Here is a 26,487-nt window from a genome sequence, read left to right on the forward strand (position 1 = left end):
CCCATGGAAAAATACACTCTCAAGTGAAATAATATATGTGAAAACACTATGTAAGCTGTGAAGTGCTGTTTAAGGCTAATTTATTAATAAGCCCATGAGGCTGAAAAGTTTCAAATGCTTAATGAGAATAAGTTGATTCAAAGTAAAAAACCTATGGACTGCTGATTGCAGGGCGGAAATAAATCAGATCAGCCTCCCTTCCCTGAGCACGGAGCACGTGCCGGACGAGGACGCAGCACCTGCACGATTCCCGAGTCCTTCCGTAGGGCAGCCCTGGGAGGCAGGTGTGCTCGCCCCGCCTCCGAGCCCGTGAAACAGTTAGCGGAAGTGCAGAGAGCCTTGGCTTGTGGCTCCTTTCTGTCCCTGGGTTGATTTCTTACACACACGGGGGCGTCTCTGCCGCTGGATTCCTCCTCTCCCGGGACACTGGGGAGACGCTGGATCTTCCTCCCTGTCTGACAGAGCCCCTTAGCAAACATCAAGGGGGTAGGACAGAGAAGCTCCGGTTCTCAACCCGTTTTCCCTGAGGAAGGTAAGTCCCCTGCGAGGGACTCTGCTCCGGCCCCAGCTTTGCACGGTGGAGTAGCTTTAGGTGACTGATGGTGATGGGATGGCCACGTTGCACCATGAGATACACTGGACAGGGCAAATAAAACAGCTAGCATTCCATTTAAGATATTCTAACGGCAGTAATTTAGAACGCAGTGATATGAGAAATTATGAAATAGATTTCCCCCTTAGAATAGTTGCACAGCAGCCTGTGTCGCGTTGGGCTGACAGACGCGGTGTGGTGAAGGACGCTGACTGCGAGCTGCGGCGCTGACCTTCATCAGGCCTGGGCGGTAACGGGGAAGGAGGTTCTGAGACCAGGCAGGAGCTTTGTGAGAGACTTGCTTTCATTTAGAGGATTTTTCCAACTAAAAAAATTGGGGGATTAAAGGATAAAATGATGAACAGGCAAGTTGTTTATGATTTTCTTCCAGCCAGACATTTCCTTAATGATATGTGCATTTTCAGCATTTATATTTATGGTAAAAATACTTAAATTTGCTTCTTGTTTGGGTTTTCGTTTCTCTATCATCCCTACACTCTACGTTAGAATTTAATTAGGAACAAAATGCCGCATCATTCTTTATCCAAACATCATGAAATCACTGCAGATGAGGTGAGGAGATAAAGTAATTGGATTAGAAATGGGCGGTTTAAGTTTACACCATTTTATTATATCAGGAATTTTTGATATTTGAGACGTGCACTTCCACAGCTGTGCGGTCACTTGTGCCTAAGATACGTAGAAGAAACCGGGTTCTGTAGTTTTGTTATTTTAAATTCCGAAGGAAGGGAAGTGTAGATGGTCAAATCCATTACCTGAAAAAGTTTTATCTGAAGTAAAACAACCACTAGATCGATTTTCAACATGGAGGTACGATCCTTGCGTTACTAAATATTCCTGAACTTGATCCTCTGCTTTCTGTCCCTTTGGGTTTATAAGCAATTTAATGAATGGTGGTAGCACTATGTGAACATAATTGTTTTTTAAAAAATTTTCTATCCGTGATGTTCCTCTAATCTTAAAAAATAAAATTTTATGTATTTTTTGCAGTCTTACAATTATGTTGGCCTACTGTAGAATAGTTTTTTGACAAAATGTTTAGTTTTCTGTGGGATATGTATATAGTTTAACCTCTAACTTATTATTTGAGAAGAAAAAGACATTGGTTGCATTAAGAAACTATCAAAGAATAAGCTTGGTTATTTTTACTTTTTCTATGCTTATGTTGATGTTAATCATAGCATAAAAACATTTAGATACTATTAGAGAAAAATTATGCAGTTACTGTACAAATTTAATAATCTAATATTTAAAGAATTATATAGCTAGCACTTTAACCATTCTTATTTTGAGTTTAGGTCATTTTAGATTTATTTAATTCCTAAATAAAACAATACAATTCAATCAACTGGAGCTTTTTGTTGAAATTTTTAAGTTAAAAATTTGTAGTGTGGTAACCCTTGTAGCTTATTTACAGAGAGGATGAGTGGTGTTTGTAAACTTCTTTATAGAGGGACTAGGGAAAGCTTGGGTTAATATGGATTTGAAAAAAATTTTAGAATTTCCTTACAGTTTATTAAAAATAAGCCATTTATTCAACAGTTTTCTTTATTGGAAATGATACAGTAAAACTGAGTATTTAAGTAAATAGACTTTGTTTTCATTTCAGCGGATTGGGCTATAATTTACTTTTGCACTTCCCATGAAAACCAAAAGATCAGAAATGTACTAACTATAGTGTGTTGAATGTATTTTTTAAAATTATTGAAAGTGTTTTAGAAATGCACATTTAGAACCAAGTAAGGGAATTGTTAGTAAGTTACTTCTGTGAATCATACATTAAAGGAAGTTTTGATGGAACCTCTGGTTATCCACTAATCTGTATTATTGTTAAATTACACTGATTTGTATTAACTGGATTTGTGAAAGGTTCAAATTATGGAATATTTCTGAAGAAATCCAATATTGTTATCTTTCCAATTAAATTAGAATAATAAGGTTCTTGAAGAGTTTCTTCTAGGATTAATCTCTGAGTGAACGTGTCTGTGTTTGTGTGCCCCATGGTAGCTAATGGTGGAATTCACTGAATTAACAAGCATGGTTTGTAATTTTACTCAATGTGTAATACAGAGTACTTGACAAAGCGTATTTGAAGATATTTAAACAGTTGGTTATCAAGCACTGTAAATGCCAGCTGCCACTACCAACTCCAAGTATGGTTACAACTATGAAATGATGCTATATAGAATGAAAGCTTTTCTAAAGGGAAATCAGCGTCTTCCTGACTGCAGTGTGGGTGATGAGAACAATTACTAATGAAGTACATGAAACTTGTATCATAATTGAAATCAAGGAAACATCCTTTTTTTAAAAAAAATTAATCTTTGATTCAGATCTTTCATTAATTCTACAAGTTTTAGTCTGCGTTGACTTTATAGAACATAAGTGAGACTGTATGTTACCATAAAGAAATCCTTTCTTTTTGTAAAATATGTTAACGTAGCTGCTGAGTGACTTGGCTTTTATAGAGAGGAACCCTGTGTTCACGATAGTTCTTTGAGTTGGTGTTTCTGAACTCTCTCTGGTTCCACTTTGCTTTGGTTTTTACACCATAAATACTAATCACAGATTTCCAGTTACTTGTAATTAAAAGGCTTCGTGATGTAGACTCTGTAATGTCTTCAAATTCAACAAATGTTAGTGTGTTAAAGGGAAAAGCAATTATTCTTCATAATCCATTGCATCTAAATCGTTAAAGAGTATAGTCTTTCATGTTTCATCGCGTTGTCTCTGACATTTGTGACCTTTGGAAATATTATTGATGATACGGTTACATGCCTGTTAATGTATTCTTAAAGCAAACAGAGATAAAAATACAAAGTTACATTCTCTATTTGCTTTAGCAAACAATGTATGTGTCAGAAAATGTCTGTTTTCTGGAAGGAATTAGCTGGGTCTTAGAAATACCTTAATGGATGTTCACATTGGAAGATGAAAAGCATCTCCTTTGTCAGATAGTGTTTCAGAGAGCACAGAATAACCCTGTGAGATGCCTAATTTTTTCTCTGTATGTGGGACACAGATGTTTTCACTTCTAAAAAGGGATCGCAAGTACATAAAAAGGAGGTTAAACCTGTTCCCAAGGAATATGGGTTATGTAGTGTACTTTTGGAGACGATTTTGACGTCAACTAGCTTATTAATAAGACAAAAACAAACAAACAAAAACAGCAGCCCCACTGAACTTCAGCAGCAGAAAGTATGCCTTCCAAAGCAGGAGTTCTCTGACCTGACCTGGGTCAATTAAATGCCCTTGGTGTGTTTTTTTTTTTTTAATTAAACTTTATTTTGAGATCATCTTAGACTCACATGCCGCAGTAAGAAATGAGGCAGAGAACCCGTGTGTTCTTCACCTATTTCTCCCAATGATAGCATCTTGCAAAACCACAGCATGGCATCACCGCCAGGATACTGACTCGCCTGGCTGTTTTCAAAACGCTTTTTGAGTCTATCCACACGGCCAGCACATAGCACTACTTTTTCCTTCGTTCTGAATAAAGGACAGCTGTGTGTAACTGTACATATAAAAATATCTTTAAAATTATCCTAGTAAAGATATGAGAGGTCTGTTACCACCTTGTGGACACAAGGTCCGTGCTATAAAGCTGTTCCTTTGTGAGTGGTTGGCGCTTACAGATTTTGTGTGGTGTATGCACTTTGTCTTCTTGTGCAGTTTAGTTTATTGATTCTACTGACACATTTTTATTTTGACTTTTTTTTATTGGAGTCATGTACAGATTATATTAAGTTGAAATTTTTGAATAATTTTGGTAATTAACCATTGCTGTAATGATAAAATTTCTTTGGAGCTCATGCAGCTGTTTTGTTGGGAACAAAAATGTGTCAGCATGTAGCAAGCACGTCACTGCTTTTAGATACAGTCTAGATTAGTCGTTCTCAAATTTTACTGGCTATAAAGAGTCACCTGGAGAGCTGATGGAAAAATGCAGGCTCCCTGTTTGCACTCTGAGGTGTTGTTCTGTTTTCCAAGGTCAGGAATGGGGCCCAGGGATCTGCATTTGTAATTAAGTACCAACCGCAGAGGATTCTGACGCACATGGGCCCTGAACTGCACTTTGAAAAATACTTAACTAGATGTGAGGCTTTCTACCATTGTGTTGTAGAAGCAATGGAATGTTTATATTTTTCTCTAGGTGTATATAAACAACATCATTCTCATTTTTCAGATTTTTGTTCAAATATGGAATAACTGTTTTTCAGTAGTCTTATTACTTAACCTATTGGAATTTTTAGATTTTTTTTAAACAGATATAATTGACATAGAACGTTGCATTAGTTTCAGATTTTTGCTCAATAAAATCTGTGTTTGAGTTATATATTATGAAATGATCACCATACATAGTTACAAATTTGTTTTCCTTGTGATGAGAATTTTTAAGAGCTACTCTCTTAGCAACTTTCAAATATACGATACAGTTCTGTTAACTGTCGTCTCTGTGCTATACAGCACATTCCCAGCATTTGTATATTTTATACCTGGACGTTTGTACATTTTGACCAATTTCACCCACGTCAGCCGTATTGGAACTTCTAGATTTCAGCGTTGCAAGTCAAAAACACCTCTGCCCTCCATTTGAGATCCTTCTCAAGCCCCTGGCTAGAAACTCGGAAGAAGCAAAGGCATTTGCACAATTAAAAAAAAAAGAGCTTGGAATAGGAGTTGAGAACCACTCTAAAAGCACTGTCTTTGATAATTGCATTTAATCAAGTGGTTTGATTGGTTGATTTTTTTTTCCACCTGGCCTTTTTAAATATTTTAGTAAGTAATGGCAGAAGATTAAAAGTAATAAGTTAAGGACTAGAGATGAAGTTGAAGAGGAAGAAAATGTTGGCGTGAAACAAAACAAAGAAAAATAAAGGTGATTTGTTTTTAAAAGCTTGGGAGTTAGAGCGGTCTCCTGTGATGGCAGGTATCCTGAGTCATCGCAGACAAGGCCAGATGACGCTCAGTAAATTATTTTGAAAGCCCAGAAAGCAGAGAAATTTTAGAAAGATTTCCATCGAAACCTGATTCTAATTTTATTAAAGACATTTGGCTATTCAAAATAGATTACATTGATCTAGAAAGTTAATTTGTGTGCAACATTTTGTTTCTCAGAGATGACAGAAAAATGAGGTGTGACTTATTCACTTGACCTTTGAGTACTAAGCATGCTTCTGAGGAAAGCTGGGTAAGAATAGGTACCTCTTTTTAGACGTTTTTCTTACCGCTAACCCAAAAGCCTGGGTTTGCTTTCATTCATTTCCAGTTTGCTTAACCCCCCGCTTTTTTTTTTTTTCTTTTACAATTGGCTTGGCTGCACCGTACTGATGCTTCAGAACATTTCTCACCACAAAGCCCAGCCGACACTTCGGTGGTTTGGATACTGCACTAGAAACACTTAGAGTGCCTCTCCTGCTTCACAATATGTTGTTTGCTAGGGCGTTCCTTCTTGTAATCATCCTGTTTATGAGGTTGGCAGAACAGGAACCTACCTTGGCTCACGGCGTGAGAAATTAATTACAGCGAAAGGAGGCAGAGGAACACTTGCGCGACCCTAGTCTGCTCATCCAGACGTCGGCCCGTGCTGGTGGCTGTGCTGCAGCAGTCCGCGCCGTAGCCAACCTATGATTTTCTGTGAAGTTGTGGGTTTAGCTTATATCTTGTGTTGAAATCTTTTCATTTATTTGTTTCTTTTTATTTTTCATTAAAAAAATCACTTGAACTTTAAGTTTTCCTCAATTGAAGACTTTTGGGGTTTTTTCTTTAATGAGAAGCTGCATGAGATGATGAAGAATTAAATGAGTAAAGACACATAGTTTTTGTTTGTTTTTTTAAAAATCATTGTAACTAATGTTGATGAGGATGTTGGAAGGCTGGTGAGAATGTGAATCAGGGCAGTTTTTCTCGGGGGAAATTTTGTCTAGGATTTTTAAGCCTAATTACCAGTTACAGTGCTGATTTATCTGTTAAAGATCAGTCAGCAGAACCCCAGCCCCTCTCCCCAGTGCGACTTGCCTTATTAATCTGCATTATACCTATGAAGACTGCCTTTTATAGACTGAGAAATATTTTTGTGTCTTCTCATTATGGGACAAAAGTCACTGTCAACTGATAAGCTAAAATAAATGTATTAATGGATAGATAATTCACAGACCATCTTTTTGTACAGACATTTATTATCTAGCATTGTTGTACATCATTGCAGATTTATTTATGCAGGGTCTGTTTACCCTTCCATTCTCTGCGGATTTTCTGGGGGAAGTAATGGGTGTTGTACTCATGTTTTATCCTGGCACATAGTTCAGGATTTCTCTGCCTCACCTACGAGAAGCAGGGCAGGATCTGGAAGATTTTTAAAAATAGAGGAAGGAGTTAAATTGAGAATTGTGGTCCATTTGATATTTCTAGAGTTAGTGTCTCTGATGAGAAGTGCACTCAGAAAAGCTCTTACGTGCTCTGTCTGTAACAGCTGACTTCGAGTGTCGTTTAGAATTCACCCGTTGTTATGTTACCAGGCCCGTGGCCGGTTTGGAGCCTTTCTTCTGATGCTCTCACTGTCTCCCCTCCCCAAGAGTGAGAAAGGGAGTGCGTGCATCTCTCAGAAAACCTGTCCCCCCACTGTAGCGGACTTAGAAAGAAACGCAAAAAAAAAGGTGCTCATTAAAATTAAAACCTTTTCTGTTCGGAAGTATTTCATTAAGACATTAATGCTCTTCCTTTAACTCAGATCTGTCAGAAAACTAGATTGCTCCTTTCCACAGATCATTGTGCAAACCTAGAAAAATCATACATTTCTGATATTCTAAGAGTTGCAACTGAGGCAGAAAACCGTGATGCAGACAGAAAATACATGAATGTATAAGCTGTCGTAATTCTTTAAGTATTGGGATTTGATGACCAAATAAATGGCTTAGCCATTTATCCAAGCTGTATAATCATACTAATAGGTTCACAGTCACACATCAATTGCTGTAATTCATAGTCATTTTTAAATGTTTGCCTGCTTTCTGGGATTAAATTGATATTTGGCAGAAAAGTTACAAATATTTAAGTTCTCTTTATGTCATTTTTTAATTAAATTAAAACTTTTTAAAAAAGTTTCCATTGAAAAACTCAAAGTGAACTTCAGTGCTCTATTATAACTTGTCTTCTCTAGAAACTCCGAGTAATTTGGAGTTTTTATCTACATATCTTAGAAAAGGCAACATTTCTTCCCGATTGGCTTGTAACAGGCGGCTGAAAGTATTTTGTGTGTGGGCTGAGAGCTTTTCTTCTGTGGATTGACCACTGTGTTATTTTCGGATCATTCTGGAAGGTGACAAATGCATGTGTCATGCCCTCAGAACATGGTGACCAGGCTTATAACATGCCACAGGTTTTTGTTTGGATTCTCAGGAAAGAAGCTATAGACTTAAACTTTTGAGGGTTCTGGGAAGTCACTCAATATCCTACCCTTGTGCATGGCAGATGTCTTGCCCTGCTAAGAAGAATTTTCAGCCGCTTCCTGTCTTTCAGCAAAGGAAAGACAGGAATGGGCCCTCCTCTGTGAGCCCTACCCTATGTTAGATGCATATTCTGAATGTATCAGACACGGAATTAAGGCATGTGCAGTCATCGGGCTGACAGGAAAGCAGTGGGAACGCAGGAACAGAAACAATTGTAAAAAGCTGTCGGAAGCACTCCGGTTAATGACTACGATGTAACACCTGTGCTCCATTCTTAAGCCCTCTGAAAATGTCCCAGTTTACATTCTGTGTGTTGTTTTACCCTTTGATGCAAGTACTAGTTCTGTAATTATTTATTTAGTATTTATTTGGCTGTCATAGTCATTGTTTTTATTCGCCATTCCAGTTTTTTTTCCACTTAAGTTCATAAAGAAGCACATTTTGGAAGATACCTGCTTTAAACATGAAGACTTTGAAAAAGTTATATAAAACCTATTTTTAGGTCGTCGGCAAGAGACTATTTGGGGACTGTAGGAGAAATGGGCAGCAGAGGGCTTTTGCTAAAGTTGAAATGCACTATAATTGTGCCCCCATCACAGAATCTCGGAGATGGAAAGAACAGGGCCATGAAAGAGAGGGTTCAAGTCGCTCTGCTGAGGTAGCACAGTAACAGGACAAATCGTTTTCCTCTGCAGGCATATAGGATCTGAAGTTCAGAAAACAAACTGTAATCTTAGAAGAAATGTGTTCATCTTCCAACATGTTCCTAAAATTTTACAGAAAGCATACGTAACTATTAAGGTATATATTCTCTGATAGGCAAAACGAGTGAGACGTATTTTTTCCCAATTCCGCCGGCTGCCCCCTCTCTGCTCCCCGCCCCTCCCAGAGCGGAGGGGTGAGGGGTGAGTACCGCAGTGACTAGAACAACAGGTGCCTGGGTGCTGGAGCGAGCTGGCTCTGTGCCACCTGGGGTCCGCGGGGATCCTGTGTCACTCCAGGTTTTGGGGTATGGCTGTGTCCTTAGGAGGGACGGGATCACCCAGTTGAAATACATACTGCAACTCCTGAGGGATTAAGTGTGTTTCCTTTGCTTTATAGTTCAGACTTTTACAGCTTCTTTGTGGGGAACTTCTCAGATTGCTTAATGATTTCTCTAGTTCCCACCCCCACCCGACTGACCAGATGCAGATTACAGCAGCATTTGAACCTCTGTCGATTTGCCAGTTTTATTGCTTACCATGTGGCAGAACCTTTTCTTTTTGAGTATTGTACCATTCTTCTGCCATGAGTTCCTATAAGAAAATGATCTTTCTTGCCTTTTAAAATGTTCATGTCCTTTTTTTTGTTTTTTTTTTGTGTTTTGGATGGTGTCATTTAAACTCTTTGCAGTTATTTTAGGGAAGTGTTTGGGAGGTCAGGCTCTTGTCATATTATTTTATCACTGTTAATGATTTTGGTAAGCATGCCTATTTATTTTTTATAGTTGCGGAAGGACCCACGGAAATTTATTAATTTGATAGTCTTGTGTCCCCGTTAGATTATGATGAATTAGCATTAGTTGAAGACAGATTTTTTTTAATCTGTGAAGCCCAAGTTTAAAGGTGGGTTTTAAAAAATTTTTTGCAACCTAAACAGTCATCATATTAATCACCTCTAGTGGGCTGTGATGCATTCATTTATTGTTCTTCAGAACTGGCCTTCAGGATTCACTCTTTTGAAAATGAGTTTTGCAAAGATGGAATTAAAGTCTTCGGCAGCCGTTAGAGTGGAAATTCCTATGTGCTTATTTGTGGATTTTTGGAGTGTCCTTCACCTCACTGTGGACATCTCCTGTTGTTGACCATGCTGGCTAAGATGAGGCCTAGACTTCATGTATGTTACGAGCAGAGACCATTTCCTCTCTTTTCCAAATGCTAATAACCTTGTGCTGAAGTCAGCCAGCGACATTAGGAGGTGTGCGGGGCCTGGGGGAAAGTTAGGTGTGGAGGGGGATGATCCAGCTGAAAGACACAGGCCGAACTTGCTGGAGAGAAAGGGGTGATTGATGGTATACGTCTCATGGGGGCGGTGGGAGGGGACAGGAACGCCCGCCCAGGTGGAGGGAGGGACAGGAGGTCACACGTGGGTACCTATGACACTAGCAAAACCGGAGAGGGACCTGTTCCAGCCTCGGGTGTTTAATGAGGTAGATGCTGCATTGTGTACTGAAGGGAGGGGTGGAGCTAGAGGAGACCTCATTCCTTGGGCAGTGGGCAGTCATGGAAGAGTTTTATACTGGGAGCTAACAAGATCAGGTCTGTACCTGAAAAAATCACTCTGCCTAATGTGTGAAAAATTGATGTAGGGGGCAGGGGGAGGATCAATCCTGGAGATGGGTTGGGAAGGATATAGCTCAGCAGCAGAGTGCACATTTAGTGTGCACAAGGTCCTGGGTTCAATCCTCAGTATCTCTACTGAAAAAAAAATCCTGGAGATAGGGAGTAGCTGGGAGGCTGCTGTCATCTAGGTAAGATAACATAACAGCCTGAATTAAACAAGTGGCACTGAGGATGGGAGGAAATGGGTATATTTGAGAAATGTTTAGGATCCACATTTTATCTTCCTGTGATTCTTTCTGGGGGTTGGGGGAAGGTTCTAATTGGCTAAGGCTCCATTAATATTGATATTATACTAGATAAGTTTAATAATTCTTTATTAGTTAACCTAAAGATGGTCTGTCCAGATTTTGTATCTGTATCACTTAGGTAAAATTCGTTATTACCTTTTTCCCCTAAGTAGAAAATACATGGTTTCCATAGATAATTGTCAAATACAAAGACATGAAGAATAATCACCCTGCATCTCTCCACCCAGCGGCTGTAAATATTTTGATGTATTTTCCTCCCTTCTTTTTTCAGAAAGCGGTGTTACAAATGAGGTCCCTCTGGCAGAAGAGAGGATGGCCTAAGCACCATCTTTGAAGCGAGTCGAAACCAAAGCAACTTTCTGACTTTTTTTTTTTTTAATAAGATGTGGTACTTTAGGCTTCTAATGAGTGCTGGGTGACCTTTTAGGACGTAGCCTTAAAATACAACTTAGTGAGCGAGGGCTGGAGGAGCACGTCTGGAGGAGAACCTTGCCCAGGCGCCAGGAGAGGTGATGAATGCCGGAGCACACACACCCTATTTCAAACACCTTGTGGGGAAAAGTCAATGGGAATGGCCTGTCTTAATTTGTTTATTCTAGGCATGGCCATAGTACGTTGGTATAATTTGTTTGTTCTAGGCATGGCCTTAGTAGGGTGGTAGCAACCAAAGAGCAATGGCTGACTGAGGGTCTTAACTGATTTGTGAGTTGAAAGTAATGGTATGTGGAATCCTGCTGGATAAGGTGCCTCTCCCAGTGCTTGATTTATTTGTTTGTTTTTCACATCCCTTTTAACTTGTTGGGAGACTGATAGAGACATTATCTTGGACCTTGGGAGCGGTGAGCCGTATTGGAATGACAAACACTTGTTGACAGCTTTGAGAAGATGGATGGAAAAACAAACTCTGACAGGGTTCACATGTCTGTTTTCCTTTTGAGTCTTTAGAAGAATGTTGCCCCCATCACTTAGCATAGGGAAAGAAAAAGTTGCACCTCGTTATCAAAGTCAATATTTTCTGAGCCTGACTTACAAACATCTCTAGAATACGTCTACTTTCTGCATAGGGTATAATTAATCAAAGTACGAATAGGAAGTTCATCACCTGGGCCGAGTTACGTTTCTGCCCTCTTCTGGTATGCGTCCTAGCTCACAAAATTCAGTAACGTCACCGGTATGTTATTATCTGTTAGAAGGATTAGTAAGTGTGTTTTAGATTTGAGCAGCGTCTCTTTGGAATAATACTACTTATCTACCAATATATAAGTGTGGTATAAAGCAGAAACACAAATCTCATATTAGGCACCTAATAAATGTTTATCCACTGGTATAATAGTGACCTACACCTTGTGACCTACATCATACGACTGCGAGGAGGGGAAATGACCCATTTACTACTCTATTCAATAGACAGAACTGCTGATTCCCGAACTGGTTATGAGACGAAGATTAATATAAATTATTTGTTATGTTTATATTGATCAATGCCTTTCAGATACTTAAACTAGGAAGAACATAGGCACGTTATTTTATAGGTGTGACAGGGGTGAAGTGAAACGATTTGGGGTTGTTGGCTTTGCAATGAATCACAGATAATTTCACGGCATCTGTCTGCCTAACATCTTCCTACTTTCTCCTGTGACAGCATTTTTCTTTCCTGTTGAGGAGATAATACGTGTGGTTTGCGTGGGCTACGGTGTCGCTGTGTCTGTCCCCCAGCACCCTGCCCTGCTCACAGGAGAGCCACACCCCCCAGCCCCCCATCCTGCCCCCGGGATTCACGGCCCTGGTGGTTCTGGACTTTTCTCTGAAGCTCTCAGGGAATAGACCCTCTGCTCGGGTTGCAGGGAGGATGAGAGCTGGAGCTGCCGGTGCCGTTTCGCCTGCTTCTTGGAAGGAGCCTGCACGGGGGGGATTCGAGCGGATTTGAGAGATGGAAAGAGTCAGAATCATGCCAGCACGCTGGGCCCTGGACCCAGGAATCCCTAAAAGCAAGGCACAAGCCCGCTGGAAGAAAGGAGGCCACGTTTTTCTTTGCGCTCCTTTGGGTGGTGTTTCTACCATTTGCATCCCCAAGGGCCTGACTCATACGGCTGCTCATAGGACTGCAGGAGGGCAGGGGACGTGGGGGAGCGGCTGACTGATTGGAAGGAAGACAGTGAGGCTGGGAACCTGCATACAAGGGAAAATTCTGAATGAAAACGATTCCGAGGAGATTGATGGATTTGTATGAGGGAAAGAGCCTGGAGGAAAAACTTCTTTTGAAAATGAACATAGACAGAAAATAAGTCATTCGCTGGAGGAAAAAGGAAGTATTATTCACTACTGAGCAATGCACAGCTCTAATGTTTGATAGTCTTACTGTCTGCACATTTATTAGGACGTTGGAACCAAGAGGTATAGACCCATATGGTGTTGGCTTAAACTAGAAAGGGCAGAGGGGGAGGCTTGGAGGCAACTTGACCCCAGGGAGCACCGTTGGGTGTCTCCTCCACTTCCCTTTACCCTGTTCCACAGCCACAGGCCACCCAAGAGAAGGGAGGATCTATTTCCCTGGGCTTCTGGTTTGGAAAATCCCAAGGAAAGACTGTTTGAATCAGATAACCACTAAGCCTGTCCCTGTGTTTTGGGATGGTGTGCAGTGCTGGGTGACGAGGCCGTCTGAGACGGGGTGAACAGCGCCCTCTGCAGGAGCCCTGGGAGCCTAGTGTGGGCTGAGCAGCTGCCCCGCTGTCCAGGCGATGGTCACTGCGGCATACAACTGCCAGTGTCATTCAGGCAGTGAGGGGGGCAGGACAGTGTCCTCTAAGGCCTGTAATTCTGCGTCTGTGTTCAACACAAGTTGCAGGAATTTCCCTTCTCTGCCTCAGAAGTCTCTGGAGCCAACTGAAATGATAAAAGTGTTTTGAAAAAGACGTTAAAGCACAGGGGGAGAGCGTGAGTAGGTTAAGCCAGCTCTGTGTGCTAAAGTGTTTAAACTTCTCATCCAAATATACTATGCTTTATGTTTTGGAAACGTGGTTTCAATAGCTGCACTAAAGCAGTAACCCCCACTGGAAGGCATGATAGAAAATGCACGAGAAACAGCGCCAAGTGGCGTAAGGAGCCCCGAAGCCCCGATGCCGGGAGGACCGTCCCGCGCTCCCCGAGGCGAGCCATGAGCCTTGGCGACCTGGTGTTTCTGCCCAGCCGCTGCTTGTCCTGTAAATGTAAGCACTTGCGGGAGGCAGAAACTGCTGCCGAGTTCACTTGCTGTGTTCTAGACCTCAGTTCCCACCTTTGGATGACTGACTTGCCAGAATCTCAGAAAAGATAACATCTTTTTCCATCCAGATGAAATAATTCATCAGAATTCCGGAGCTGTGTGTGCGCGCACGGACGCGCAGACTTGAGAACTGCCAAGATAGTTATTTATACAAGAGTTTCTGTGTTACATTAGATAACACCTTACCAGCTTTTAAATAACATGATTTGTAATTGGAATCCTCATTAGTCCTGTGAAATTAAATTAATAGGTCATGAAGGAAAGATTATTTCGAATACCTATAGAATGTGTTTGAATATTGGGGAAGGGAGGGAACGTGAGCAGACAGAATGTTTTAATTATGTGTTACTTGAACTGATTCAGTAAAGAATATAGACTCTTACAGGCAAAGAATTTTTTAACACTTATAAATTATAAATCATTTAAAAATGAATGTAATTCAATCTACAAATATATTTGTTTGCACCAGTGGCTTACTAAGTGCCTATTTGCATAGTCCTCTTTAACACTAAGGATCATAAATTCACGTATCTCAGGAAGCCTGTCACTTAGATCATTAGATAAGATGGACATTCTGAAAGTTAACTACTTTTAAATAGTGGCATTGTTGAAAGTCATAGAGGAGAAGCCTGTATCAGTTAAGGTTTGATCAGGGTGTCGGAAACTCTGAGTGATGTAAGGGGTGTGCTGTGGGGATTAGGCCTGATGTGGTCCTGGGCATGATGCATTCCTGTAGGGCTGATGCCCTGTGCCTGGTGCCAGCCCGAGGGAAGCAGAGTCATCAGTCCAGAAGGCCGAGGAGGGCGGGAGTGACCTGGGATCCGCCAGGAGAAGCTCGTGAGAACAGACTGGACCTGGCGTCTGTTTCCTGCGGCTTCCGAGCCTGCCCCTTTGATGGTGCAAGTGACCAGCGAGAGAGGCGCCCTTGGCCGTGGGACAGTGCACATCACACGTTCAGGGCTGTCTGTAGTGCAGAATGACCAGAGCAAGCCAAATGTCCTGCTCTCTGGGGGTGGCGCTACGGTGAATTCCTAAAGTGGAGTAAGAGAGTGGTGCCACCGTCGCTGACAGCAGAACCCACCGGGACGGTGAGCACTGCCGTCACCTAGCCTGGGGGTCTCCTCAGGTGGCCTGGCCTCGGACAGAGCTAGTGAGACGTGCGGATTCCCCGACACTTAGTTTCTGACTGCAGCCATGACGATGTGGTTGGGCTGCACGTGTCCCAGGAAGCTGTGAAAATGCACACCCAGCACCCACTTCCTCTCCCTGTGCGTCAGGTGCCTGCGTGTGCCGCCCATTCTCTGAATACTGTTCAGAGAGCCGTGGTTCATGTAGACGTGAGTGAGAATGGCCCTTATCACTGGGCCAGATATTTCTAAAACGTGTTACAGTTTTCTTGAAAAATGTTTTCATGGTCAAATAAGTTTGGGAAACACTAGCTAAACAATATTAATTAGATTTCTCAGGGCCTTGATCATACTAATGTGATTGGACCTTGGAATGGTCCTTCCTGAGAGCAACTCTGTGGTCTGTCAGAGAACATGGCTGGGGAAATACTGACCTGGACCTCTGATGGAATTACTGTCTCACCTACTGATTTGCTTCAAGTCCATTTAGTCAGATTATTCACAAATAATAACCTAATCGGCACGTGTCTGGAGCGCTCTGTTGTACCAAAAAAGATGACAAGTAAGAGATGCTGATAACAAATGTAAGAACACAGGTGCAGTTTGTCGAGGCCTTGGGTAGTGAGTCTGTTGATCCCTTGGACCTTGTTCTTTAAAAGATTAACAAGAAACAGTACTTCATTGTTTGGGTGGCCGAACCAATGTATTGTCCAGACGGGGCTGCTGTGAGAGTGGAAGTGGGTGTTGCTGTTGATGATCCTGGAACCACACATGTGCAGGAGGGTGTCCCAGCCGGGGAGGGATGGGGACCTGGTCCCAGGTGTACGGGAGGGAGGGTGTCCCAGCCGGAGAGGGATGGGGACCTAGTCCCAGTGTAACCTCATCGCTTGCATAGTTTCATCAGACATCTTATTTGCTTCAGACCTAACTCTTGCCTCTAGGAGCCCTTTTCCAGTGGTTGACTGATTCTTGGTTGATTCACAGGCTTTGGGATGTGTGAAAGGATCTGAAATCATTAATAGCACTAATGCTTTAAACTTGAAACAGTGACTTTGAAAAATCTAACTGTGGCTTCAACATGTGGTTTTCGAAGTGGATGAAAGTAGGACTGTGCATATTCCTGACAATTAATGAATATAATTTTTAAGCTCTATCCCTCCCAGAGAATTTTTCTCTAAAGAATACCAGGAGTACTAGTTTATAGTATCAAAATAGAAACGAAATCTGCTGTTGAAAGAAAATTGTAGAACTAAAGCAGAAGAGAGTAATTGTTTCCCGTTATACTTAATGTTTTGTCTTTCTTTCCATCTTTTTGCAGTTTTTTGAGGTTCCATTTGACTCAAACATGAATAGGACAAAGAACAGACCTCTGGTTCGTGGACAGATCAGGTAAGATTGTGAGCGTCAGTCTCCTTCACAATATAGAACATTCATTTGCCGGCCCTCCCTGAATCGTTTCCCAGCACTTTGCCGTGAGTTGTGAGATGAAAAGAACCCTCAAAAGGACATACCGGTGTGGGTGTGCAGCAGCCAGAATGTACCACGCAGCTCTCAGAATGGATCTGAGATCGGCGGTTTTGCCATGGGAGTAACGCGTGCGGTAGATTTCCCTACTAGGTTCCATTTAGAGACGTGGACTTGGTTTGCCTGTAGTGACTAAAGGTAAAAGCACACCATTAACACAAGTGATTCCAGACAGAGCCACACAGGTCTCAGAAGAAGGCTGTGTCCAGGTAAACTGATGGTGCTGTGATTTCACCAGGTGAAATGCAGCCTCCATCACTCTCCTCTCCATTGAGTCCAATCCAGCAGAACTAAAAGGCATATGAATATTTTAATATCACTAATGGTTAATAATTAAACATTTTACTTCCTGGAGACCTGGAAACTGGCATTTTAAAGTATTTTTAAAAATCCAATAGATACTGCAAACCAAGAAGAATAAAACGAGCCAGTGGTTCATGCTGACTCTTCTATATCGGAGAATCCCCTTTCCACACGTCCAGGCAGTGCCCTCATGGAGCTGAAAATGTACTGGGCTAACACTTATAGGCCAAATAATCGCACACATTAAGTAAAAAAATAAAGGAAACAAATTCAGATACAGTCAAATGTCTGTGTAAAAGTAATTTTTAAAATTTGCTACTTTTAGCTGTTCAATTCTTTTTAAAAATTAAAAAAAAAATTTTTTTATCGAAGTACAGTCAGTTGCACTGTGTCCATCTCTGGTGTACAGCACAAGGTTCCGGTCGTGCATATACACACGTTTGTAGCCATTCGATTCTTCAATGAATTTAAGATAACCGTAATATTAAAAATGGCAGTAGAGCCAGATGAAAAGATGTAAGAAGAGAAATCTCATATCTGGCTGGGATTTTTTGTCCTTTTTGAGATATAACACAGCCGTCTGCTGTGTTTATGTTTAGAAAGTGTCAGAAGCACTTTTATTTGAGTCGAGTTGGTTAAGAGGGGCAAGTGCCAACTCTGACCCATCTTAAGAACTGAAAGCTGCTGTTGCCGCTGGTCGAACCGCACGCAGGTAAGTTCTTACTTGTTTGGGATTTCCGTCCAGGCTTTTTTCCTCAGGAAAACCGTCCTCTCCTTTAGAGCCAGGAGAACACGGGGAGAAGCCCATCAAGCAGCCATGGGCGCGCAGTGGTCCCCAGTAGGGGCCCACCCTTCCCCGCGCAGCTCATGTCTCTTTCCCCAGCGCGGTCATTCCTGCAGAGTCTCTCTGTGTAGCCTGTAGCCAGGAGGGAGCGGATCGTGGCGTTGGTGGCAGGTGCTGGCGTTTCCCTTCTGTTAAAGGGGAAGGGCGACTTACTAGTCTCGCTGGACCTGTGACCCATCTTTTGTTTGCAAGATGACCCAGGCAGAATCTCATTTATGACAGTAAACCTCAACCGCTATTTTAGAGGCCAAATGACAAGCCTGAAAAAAACAGACTCAGGTTTATTTTTGCAGCCAGGATATATTCTATTAAATAGGTACAAGGAGCTGTTATGAGTCTGCAGCAAAATCTTGCATTGAGAATCCTAGTTTTAAAACTGAAGACTTTATATCTTGCCCTTTAGTGTTTATTATAGTTCAGTCATTTAGTATCTGCTACATGGGTATTTTATACATGAGTGGCCATAGGCATGTAGTAGAAAGTCTTGTAGACGATCCACTAACTAGTTCTCAGCTTCGGTGGCTCGCCCATTCATAACAGCTGTTGGGTCTTTAATGAAGCATAAAGCGTAGCCAGTTTACTGGGAGATTCTCTTTTGGGACTTACTGTCCCACTTGGTTTGGGCTGATATGCTTTGTTGAATCTATGCAACTTCACAGACCCAGGCTCCAATGTGGCACGTGAAGCAACCTCCCTGTCCTTGTTGACGGGCGGCAGTGCAGTGAGTCTGGGGAGGAAGCCTGGAAGGTCTTCTGTGCTGACAGCTGCCCCAGCCTTTGCACGGACCTTGGCCTTACCCATTCTACAGACATACGTAGACGCTTATTTTCATTAACTTCTTCAAGTGGTAAGTCCACTGAAGTCTGAGAGCCACTGAGCTAAATTAAAAGAGGGAAAAAAGAGAAGCCTGTATTCAGAGGGCTGACCTGGACAGGCCGAGGGAGCTGCCGCTGCGACGTCTCGAGAAGAGGGAGGCGCGAGCAGAGCCGCCGGGGCTTGGCTGGGCCGGCCCCGCGCTGCCGGCCTCTCTCCTGAGCTGCCGTCTGTCTCTTGCTTCAGCTGTTGGGGCAAGTGCCATTGACCGCGTAGTAACCAACGAGGGATGCTAGTTTAACTGGCTGTTTTTGAAATCGTCAATTACAGTAACAAAATACCCTTTATATTTTAGGCCACAGATATTTTCTCTTTTTTTTTTTTTTTGAGAATCAAAGGAGAAAATCTTCACAGCGAAAGTGTCATTGAATGAGGAAAAAAATCTATGAAATTGCTTTATTATTTGCTTCATTTTCCCGCGGAGAGCACAGAGGGCAGCACTTTTAATTATCATTTGATTACCCACATGAAAGGCCGGCTCTGTGCACCTAAAGTCTTTGTAGTTTTAAAAAATGTCCACCATTTGGGAAAATACTACTTTTTACGTCCTTCTCTCTCGTGGAAAGGAAAGGCCTTTCTATGTTGAGAGGACGTGTCTGAGTCTAGCCTAACTCCTGCGGGGGACGGGGGCGCGGTTGGTAGCTCTGGGGGTCTGGCCTACGAGCCCGCGGCCTCACAGTGCCTGCAGGTGGTTCATGGAAACATCCTTTTGTAGCTTCTGTTTACCGAATGGCGTTCCTGTGGAAACACTTGACCCCGTGGCTCTCTGCTTTTTACTTCAGCTCTGGGGCCTTTATGCAGAATTATTTATCGAGTCTTTAATGGCTTGGTGGTCATTGACGGATGTGAGTACGATGTCCCTCCCTTCACTCAGGAAGCGCCCCAGATGCACGCGGATGGGCCGGAGGAGCCGCAGTGCATTTGGCTGAAGAGCTCTCGTGTCTGCATCTGAGGACGTCTGGAGGGACGGGCCCCAGGGGGTCAGGATGGTGCTGGCTTAGCCCCGGGGACCGCTCCTGAGCACAGAGTTTACCTCTGCAGTTAGGCATGTGGGCGCGGGGAGACGGGGCATGGAAAGCACCTATGACCGCTCCCTCCAGGGCTGCTTTCTGACATCTTGAGCTTGCACTTGGCCCTGATTCTACTTGGTAACTTTCTAACTTGGGTCCGCCTCCCCCACCCCCAGGGCACTCACTTTATGTCAGAGCCTTCCTGTGACCTGTAGTCGAAGCTTAAGGAGGAGATTCTGAAGTTGGACCTTCACTGTTTGCCAAGCTGGATGGAGGTGTGGGTCCTCTCACTGTCCCCCGGTTCTGCTGTAGGAGTGTTCCCTAGTTCTGTCAGGCTTGGAGTTTGCTGTTTTCTATTCATTCTCCTCTCTGTTCCTAGAGAGGACAGAGGGATAATACAGCTTTATCTAACTTGAAATCCCTCAGGCTTAAATTTCTGATGTATCTTACACATTTTTTTTAAGTGATAACCCTTTTTCCTGGTCTTTCCTAATTAAAATTAATCTTTCTTAAGAATGTCAAGGCCAAATGTTTTTTCTATGTATTCTAGAATTAAAGAATTCCCTTGTTTAATTCAATTCATTAAGAATTTATTGATTCCCTATAAAGTAACCAACCCTGTCAGTTTTATGTTTATAATGCTCAAAAGGCTTATAATCTAGGTGGAAACATTAGCCAAATGCATGAGAGGCTTAGCAGACGAGACAGGGCTGCCCATAAACATGTATTGAATGAAATGAATGAATTGGTCCAAATGAGAACTTCTCTGGCAGTGGCGAGGGCAGAGAGTGTCAGAAAGAGAAGATTCAGATGAGGACAGACTGGGCGGTGAAGAAGTGGGAGGCGGGGCCTTCATTGTTATTTGGAAGCACATCTGTATTTTGATTCCGTCCCCTTTGGATTATCCATTTTCCAGCTCGGTGAAGTCGACAGGGAAATAATACACGTCGGCATTTGTTTTCGCAGCCTGCCTGACCCGATGAGAGTGGTGGGCTGCTTGGAAGCCCTGGCCGTGGGCCGTGGGCGGGAGAGGAAGGAGGGCAGAGGGGAAGGTCATTCCGAGCGGATAAATCGCAGCGCTCGGGATCGGGGCGGCCCATACCTGGTTCTCAAGTGAATGATGAAGATTGAGTTTTTGGAGTGAAATGAATGGATTGTTTAGTTGGCATTCTTAACTTAAAGAACGGGATTTAGCTTAAGCATTACAGAGCTTCACAGGAGACATTTTTCACATTTGCTGAAGGTTTTACCAGTAAGCACTTAAGCAAATGTAAACATTTTGCGGGCTGCGGGGGAGCCATGAACGCTGCTCGTCAGCCATCAGGCTGGGCTGGTAGCCCCGGCCCCAGGCCCGCGAAGCTCTGCAGAGCCCCTGGGCAGCTACCGCTAGTCTCCTGGCGTGTGTGTGCTGCAGATGGAATAAGAACGTAAACATTCTGTAAGTACAGACATTTCTTCTTTTGGTATTCGCCAGTGATTTGAAGTGGCGGCAAGAACACGTTTGGTCTCAACTTAATCATGTGCTAATGGACAGAGCCTTGTTCTTGAAATGAAATCGTTCGGTCTGATGAACCGTCGTGAAGAGCCAACAGTTTAGTCACCACGGGGGTGAAAGAGAGGGACGGACATTTCCTGAAAGCCGACATCCCTTTCTCTCCTTGTCGTGAGGAAAGTGGACAGCATTTATGATTTTTCTGAAGCATCGTGGGTTGTGAACGTGTGTCGACCGCAGTCCTGGGGAGGGGGGATCCTTCAGTCCCCATGCCCTGTTTCACAACGAGGAAGTTCCCGTGTCTGATAATGAGGAACAGAAGGAGTCAAGTGTCACATCGATGCAGCATAGCCATCGCTTGCCACCGCATGAGAAGTCGGTCGTTGGAGCAGACACGTTTGACTGATAATTTGGAATCATTTGGTCTAATGTCCTGTCACTTTATTTCCTCGCCTTTCAAATAAGATGATGTGAAAAGATTTGACACCATCAGGGCTGTGGGCGCTGACTGGTGTTGCATGAGCAGCAGGCCCTTCTGCCTGTTGTTCACAGGTTTGTCTCGCCCACGCCGTGGGCCCCAGCCCTAGGCACAGGGCACATAAAGATGAACAGTGCCGTCGCCCTCCCTTGGGAAGTGTGTGGTGGCGGAGGTGGGCAGGCGAGGCAGCAGGGGGTCAGCACGCGGCCCCGGAAGTGCTGAGAGAGCAGGGGGGCGTAGACCACCCGCGGGGAGCGGGCAGCAAGGAGGGGGGGTGAGGGAAGATGTTCCTGGAGAACTTGTGTTCACGTCGAGGCTGAATCTTCAAGGAGTGAGACACGGCCACACCAAGGATGAGCCGAGCGTTGCCGGCGGCAGCGGGGGCAGTGGGTCTGCTCCGGACACACTTCACAGAACAGGTCTTGCCTTTGGACCACAGGCTGCAGCGCCGCAGTCGCCAGCCTGGACCCTGAAGAGGCATCTCTGTTGGTGTGCTGGGCTTTCCTCCAGCTGCTGACACTTAAAAATAGAAAAGCTGAACATGAGACCCCGGATTCCTGGGCCTCTTTGGCAGCCCCCACGCGGGATCTGCCGGCCAGACTTGACGCGCAGCTCCCACAGTCCTCACCACTCCTGCCTTCCCTTAAGTCTGCCCACTTTCCTCTTGGGCATTGCCAGTCTGGTCCCTGTGGAGGCCTGTGTTTGCAGACACTGTCCTAGACCAAAGGCGCGGGTCCCTGGCTGGCCGTGCAGGGGATGGCGCCCCCTGCACCTTCCTCTCAAGGGGCTGCACGTGCTTGCAGCTCCCAGGTGGTCTCCAAGGCTGCGGGGGTGCATGGTTTGATTTCCCAGCTTCATTTTTTATAAATTGGGTTTTATTAAAACTTTTCAAAGACTCCTTACAATTCATTGACCCTAATCTTATGTAGGTGAACAAAGCTGCTTTTTAAAAAAATAGATTCCTATAAATTAAAAAGGGAGGTGGGGGTCAGAAAATTAAACCATCTGGCTCAACCAGGAAAAAGGAATATTATGTATGTCCTACGTGGCAGGCACTAGGTGCTCCCCTGGGCCCTGGGGGCAATGGAGGAATTCCGTAGGTGGTCCCTGCCCTCAAGGATGTGAGAAAACACTGAGCCTGGACCACTTACAGCAGAAACTTGATTTTCACAGATGGGATTGAACAACAGGAATCTTCTCTTTGAAAACTCCAGAGTCTTTGTACAAATAGCATATTGTTAATCTGAGCTGAATTGATGTAGCAAAATTCACGAGTTACCACTTGCTTCCTCCTTGAGTTAGAAGGCTGAATCCGAGAGGGCAGCAGTGGGCTAAAGTTCCTTCGAGCTTTTCTTTCTTCGTAAAGATTAATAAAATTCTTCCGTTGGTTTTCAAAAACTCATTCAGTTCAGACCTGCTTTGGTTTCTTCCTTAAAGTTTTACTTAATGTAGGGCCATAGTCTCCAGGCTTTGCATATAACCGTGCCAAAAATACATACTTATTCTTACATTTCTCTTAAACCTGTTTTAAAGTTGAATGTCCTTTTTTTTTTTTGAAACAGGTTACCATCATTTTATATATAAGTGATAGTTTTTCCCAAATTGCTCTAATTAGTTTTCTTTTAAAATATGTTTTGTGTCTTCATTTTCTTCACATAGACCTTAAAATTCTGAATTTACATCAGTCCTCTGCTACCTTCCAGTATCTATAACTTGAGACTAATTCAGAAATAGAAAAATCCCTAAATAAGATTCTAGGGAGATATTTCCAAAGCAGTTATCTGTGGAGGCTTTCCCCAAATACTCAGGTCAAAGCTCAAACAGAGGATTTATGCAGGAAATTAAAGCTAAATTGACTTGGTTTGATTAAGGTTTTCTTTTGTTTTTGAAGAAAGAAAATTTTGTTTTGTAATTTAAAAATCATTTATTCTGGAAAAAATGGCCAAGAAGCATGAGATTAATTTTTGTGTAAACCAATTACCTGCAGAGCTGCTTAAAATATAAAGCTTTCTTGATTTAATGTAACATTTCATAGACCTCTCTGACACATTGGTTAAACAGAAAGGCCACGTTTTTCCAGTAACTTATTTAAAAGTCAGGTAATTTAAATTACATCTGTTAAGTATAATAAGGAGGTATCACATTTATCAAATTAAAGCATGTGTATTCTCATTCGTTCCTAATTTCTATAGAAAAATCTGCTTTAATAGAGCTACTAAGGGTTGATGTTTAGTAAACAAAGAAATGCTATACTTTAAAGGAGGAATAAATAATTCATTGAAATGTGTTGACAAATTTTCCTCACTCTACTCTATTAATTTCTTTTCCGCAGTGGCCTTGGGCAGGAAAGGCAGTAGAAAGATATCTCCATTTAAAATGTAATTCAGTTTGGGATGTGAGTTTGGAAATAAATCACCATTCCACCCTCAGCAGGAGCCGTGAACCTGTTTGTGTGAGTGAGTGAACGGATAGAAAAGAATCTTTTTTAGTTCAAGAAAATTGCTAGACCTTTTTCTGCCACCATCCTCTCCCACCCCAATCAAACTGTGCTGTTTTCCTTATTCATACATTTATTCTGTTTTATTGACAATTCGAAATGTTTTGCAATAGCGTCATACCCCATTCACCTGCTTTTCTGATTTTTCCTAGATAAATTCATTCTGGCAAGATACACTCACAGAAATATTAACTCATCAGGTTTTTTTGTTGTTTTGTTTTGTTTTTGTTTTGTTTAGTTTTAGCGGGGAAATAATTAGGTTTACTTATTTAATTTTAGAGGAGGTACTGGGGATTGAACCCAGGACCTTGTGTATGCTAAGCATGCGCTCTGCCACTTGAGCTATGCCCTCCCCCCTGATTCCTCCGTTCTTAGTGGAAGCCTTTACAGTGACTCTGGTAGACGTACAAAAGCACCAACATTAAAAAAACAAGTTTTGCATATGATCAGTCTAGTTTTTCCTGGTTCTAGTTTATTTTTTTATAATTTTAGATAATATTAAATTTTTAAGTTGAAGTTATAATTGAAAATAAAAATAGTTTGCCATTTTTAATTGTCATTATTAGAAACATGCTTCACAGCCATCACACGTTTATAATTTAAAATGACATTCTTGAGTATATATACGTATATTTTCATATTCTAATGTATATCCATAAGTATAATTTTGAAAAAATAAATCAGGGGAAACAATTTATTGCAAGTCAGTCAGCCTCTACCTCCAGCTCTATTTGGATAAGTCCTCCCTGTTTAAATAACTGTCTCATGTCACCTGTTCTTTTACTTGTAGCTGATTTTGCAACTTGAGAATTCATAGGACTTGTGTTTATTTAACGTCTATCTTCCTTTCTAGACTAAACTCTGCTGTCTGTATTGTTCACTGCGGTATACCCACACTTTGCAGAGTGGCTGGCTCTACAGGAAATGAGAAATTTGAATGAATGAAAGAATGAATGAATGAACACCGTGTGCTCATTTAGTGAACACTGAGTTCTTTATTTACATTATTGCATTTAATTCTTAAACAACTCTGTAATGTTAGTGTCTCCCATTTCACAGATGAAGAAACTGAGGCCAATGGTTATGTAATTTGCTGAAGATCACACATCTCAGCCTAGTGGGGTGGGGTGTGGGTAAGCCTCTGCCCTCCCTGTGATCTTGGTACTGAGCCTTTTTGTGTGAGCTGGTTTGACTTGGGTTGCAATCTTGCCATCAAAAGAGCCCTAATCCAGCCCTCACTTTACAGTGGAGGGAACTAAGGACCAGAGAGGTTAAATAATTTGCCCACTTTTGTACAGTTAACATCAGAGTTCTCACTGGAGATCTCAAACCACCTGCTTAGTTACACTGTATGTACGGAAACCAGAACATAATAATGCTACTAGTAGAGAACATCAAAGCATTCCCAGAAACATTTTTGTTGTGAAGATGCTCCGTGGGACACAGTAGTAGAGATAGCACGGTGAACCCCGACATCCCCATCGCCCACCATCGGCCGTGACCAAGACTGCACCGGGCCAGCTCCATCCCGCCCTTTCAGCGATCAGCACGCTTGTAGCCATGTGGCCAGATCACATCGAGGCAGAGGGACCAGAGAGCCCGAGGGACACCCTGCAGTCTCTCTGTCAGGCCCACGGTCCTGTGTTCTTCCCACTGCAGCACGACAGGAGACGTTTATCCAAAGACAGAGGAGAGTAGGCGACTCCCGGGCCGCCACAGTCGCACTGGGGGCGGAGTGAAGGTGGCGGCTCTGGGCCTGGCCTCTCTCGGTGAGGATGCAGCCATGGGTCTCAGGCTCGGGCAGGCCTCCAGTTCTCCTGGCTCCCTTACAAGCTCCCAGGTGATGCTGATGCCATGGGCCCAGAGACCACGCTCAAGATAGAACCGCGGTGCAGAGGGTCTGACAGGAAGTTCTGGCGGGGCCTCCCGCTCAGGGTGCTTTCGGCCCAGGGAAACCCAAGGAAGCCTGCTTAGGAGCCTTCCTTCTGGCCTTGCTCTGGAAATCAGGCCTCAGAGTAGCACCTGAAATGGAGAAGAACTGCTGAGGAATCTGAACGATGGAAGGAACAAAAAGGGTGAGGAAAAAATGTAAACAAAAATTTAAATGAAGAATAAATGATAAAAGGAGAAGCAACGGGGGGTGGTGTGTGTGTCCCCAGGTTTGGGGTACTTTCCAAGACCCTTAGAACAGGGAGAGTAGATGGGTTTTTTGGATCAAGGGCTGAGCAGTATGATTAGGAGAAAGAGAACTTTGAGTAATTGACCTAAAACAACGAGAAAATCAGTCTTTGACAAAACTGCCCTTCAGGTCTCTGAGATTTAGCTCTGACCGTGTTTTATGAGCACTAAGGCAGAAAACCTCTGTATTTAACTGAGATGAGAAATGA

The 26,487-nt window shown here is 42.9% G+C and overlaps 1 protein-coding gene across 2 annotated transcripts in view; it reads left to right on the plus strand.

The window, feature by feature from the left end:
* Positions 1-26,487, plus strand: part of COX10 (cytochrome c oxidase assembly factor heme A:farnesyltransferase COX10) — a 94,042-nt gene that overhangs the window by 47,862 nt on the left and 19,693 nt on the right. For both annotated transcript variants that reach the window (XM_006213835.4, XM_072938401.1), the window contains one exon: positions 16,398-16,468. In XM_006213835.4, coding sequence (XP_006213897.3) covers positions 16,398-16,468 — 71 coding nt within the window. The remainder of the gene's footprint in view (positions 1-16,397; positions 16,469-26,487) is intronic.

The sequence above is a fragment of the Vicugna pacos genome, chromosome 16, assembly GCF_048564905.1.
Source record: "Vicugna pacos chromosome 16, VicPac4, whole genome shotgun sequence".
Classification (NCBI taxonomy): domain Eukaryota; kingdom Metazoa; phylum Chordata; class Mammalia; order Artiodactyla; family Camelidae; genus Vicugna; species Vicugna pacos.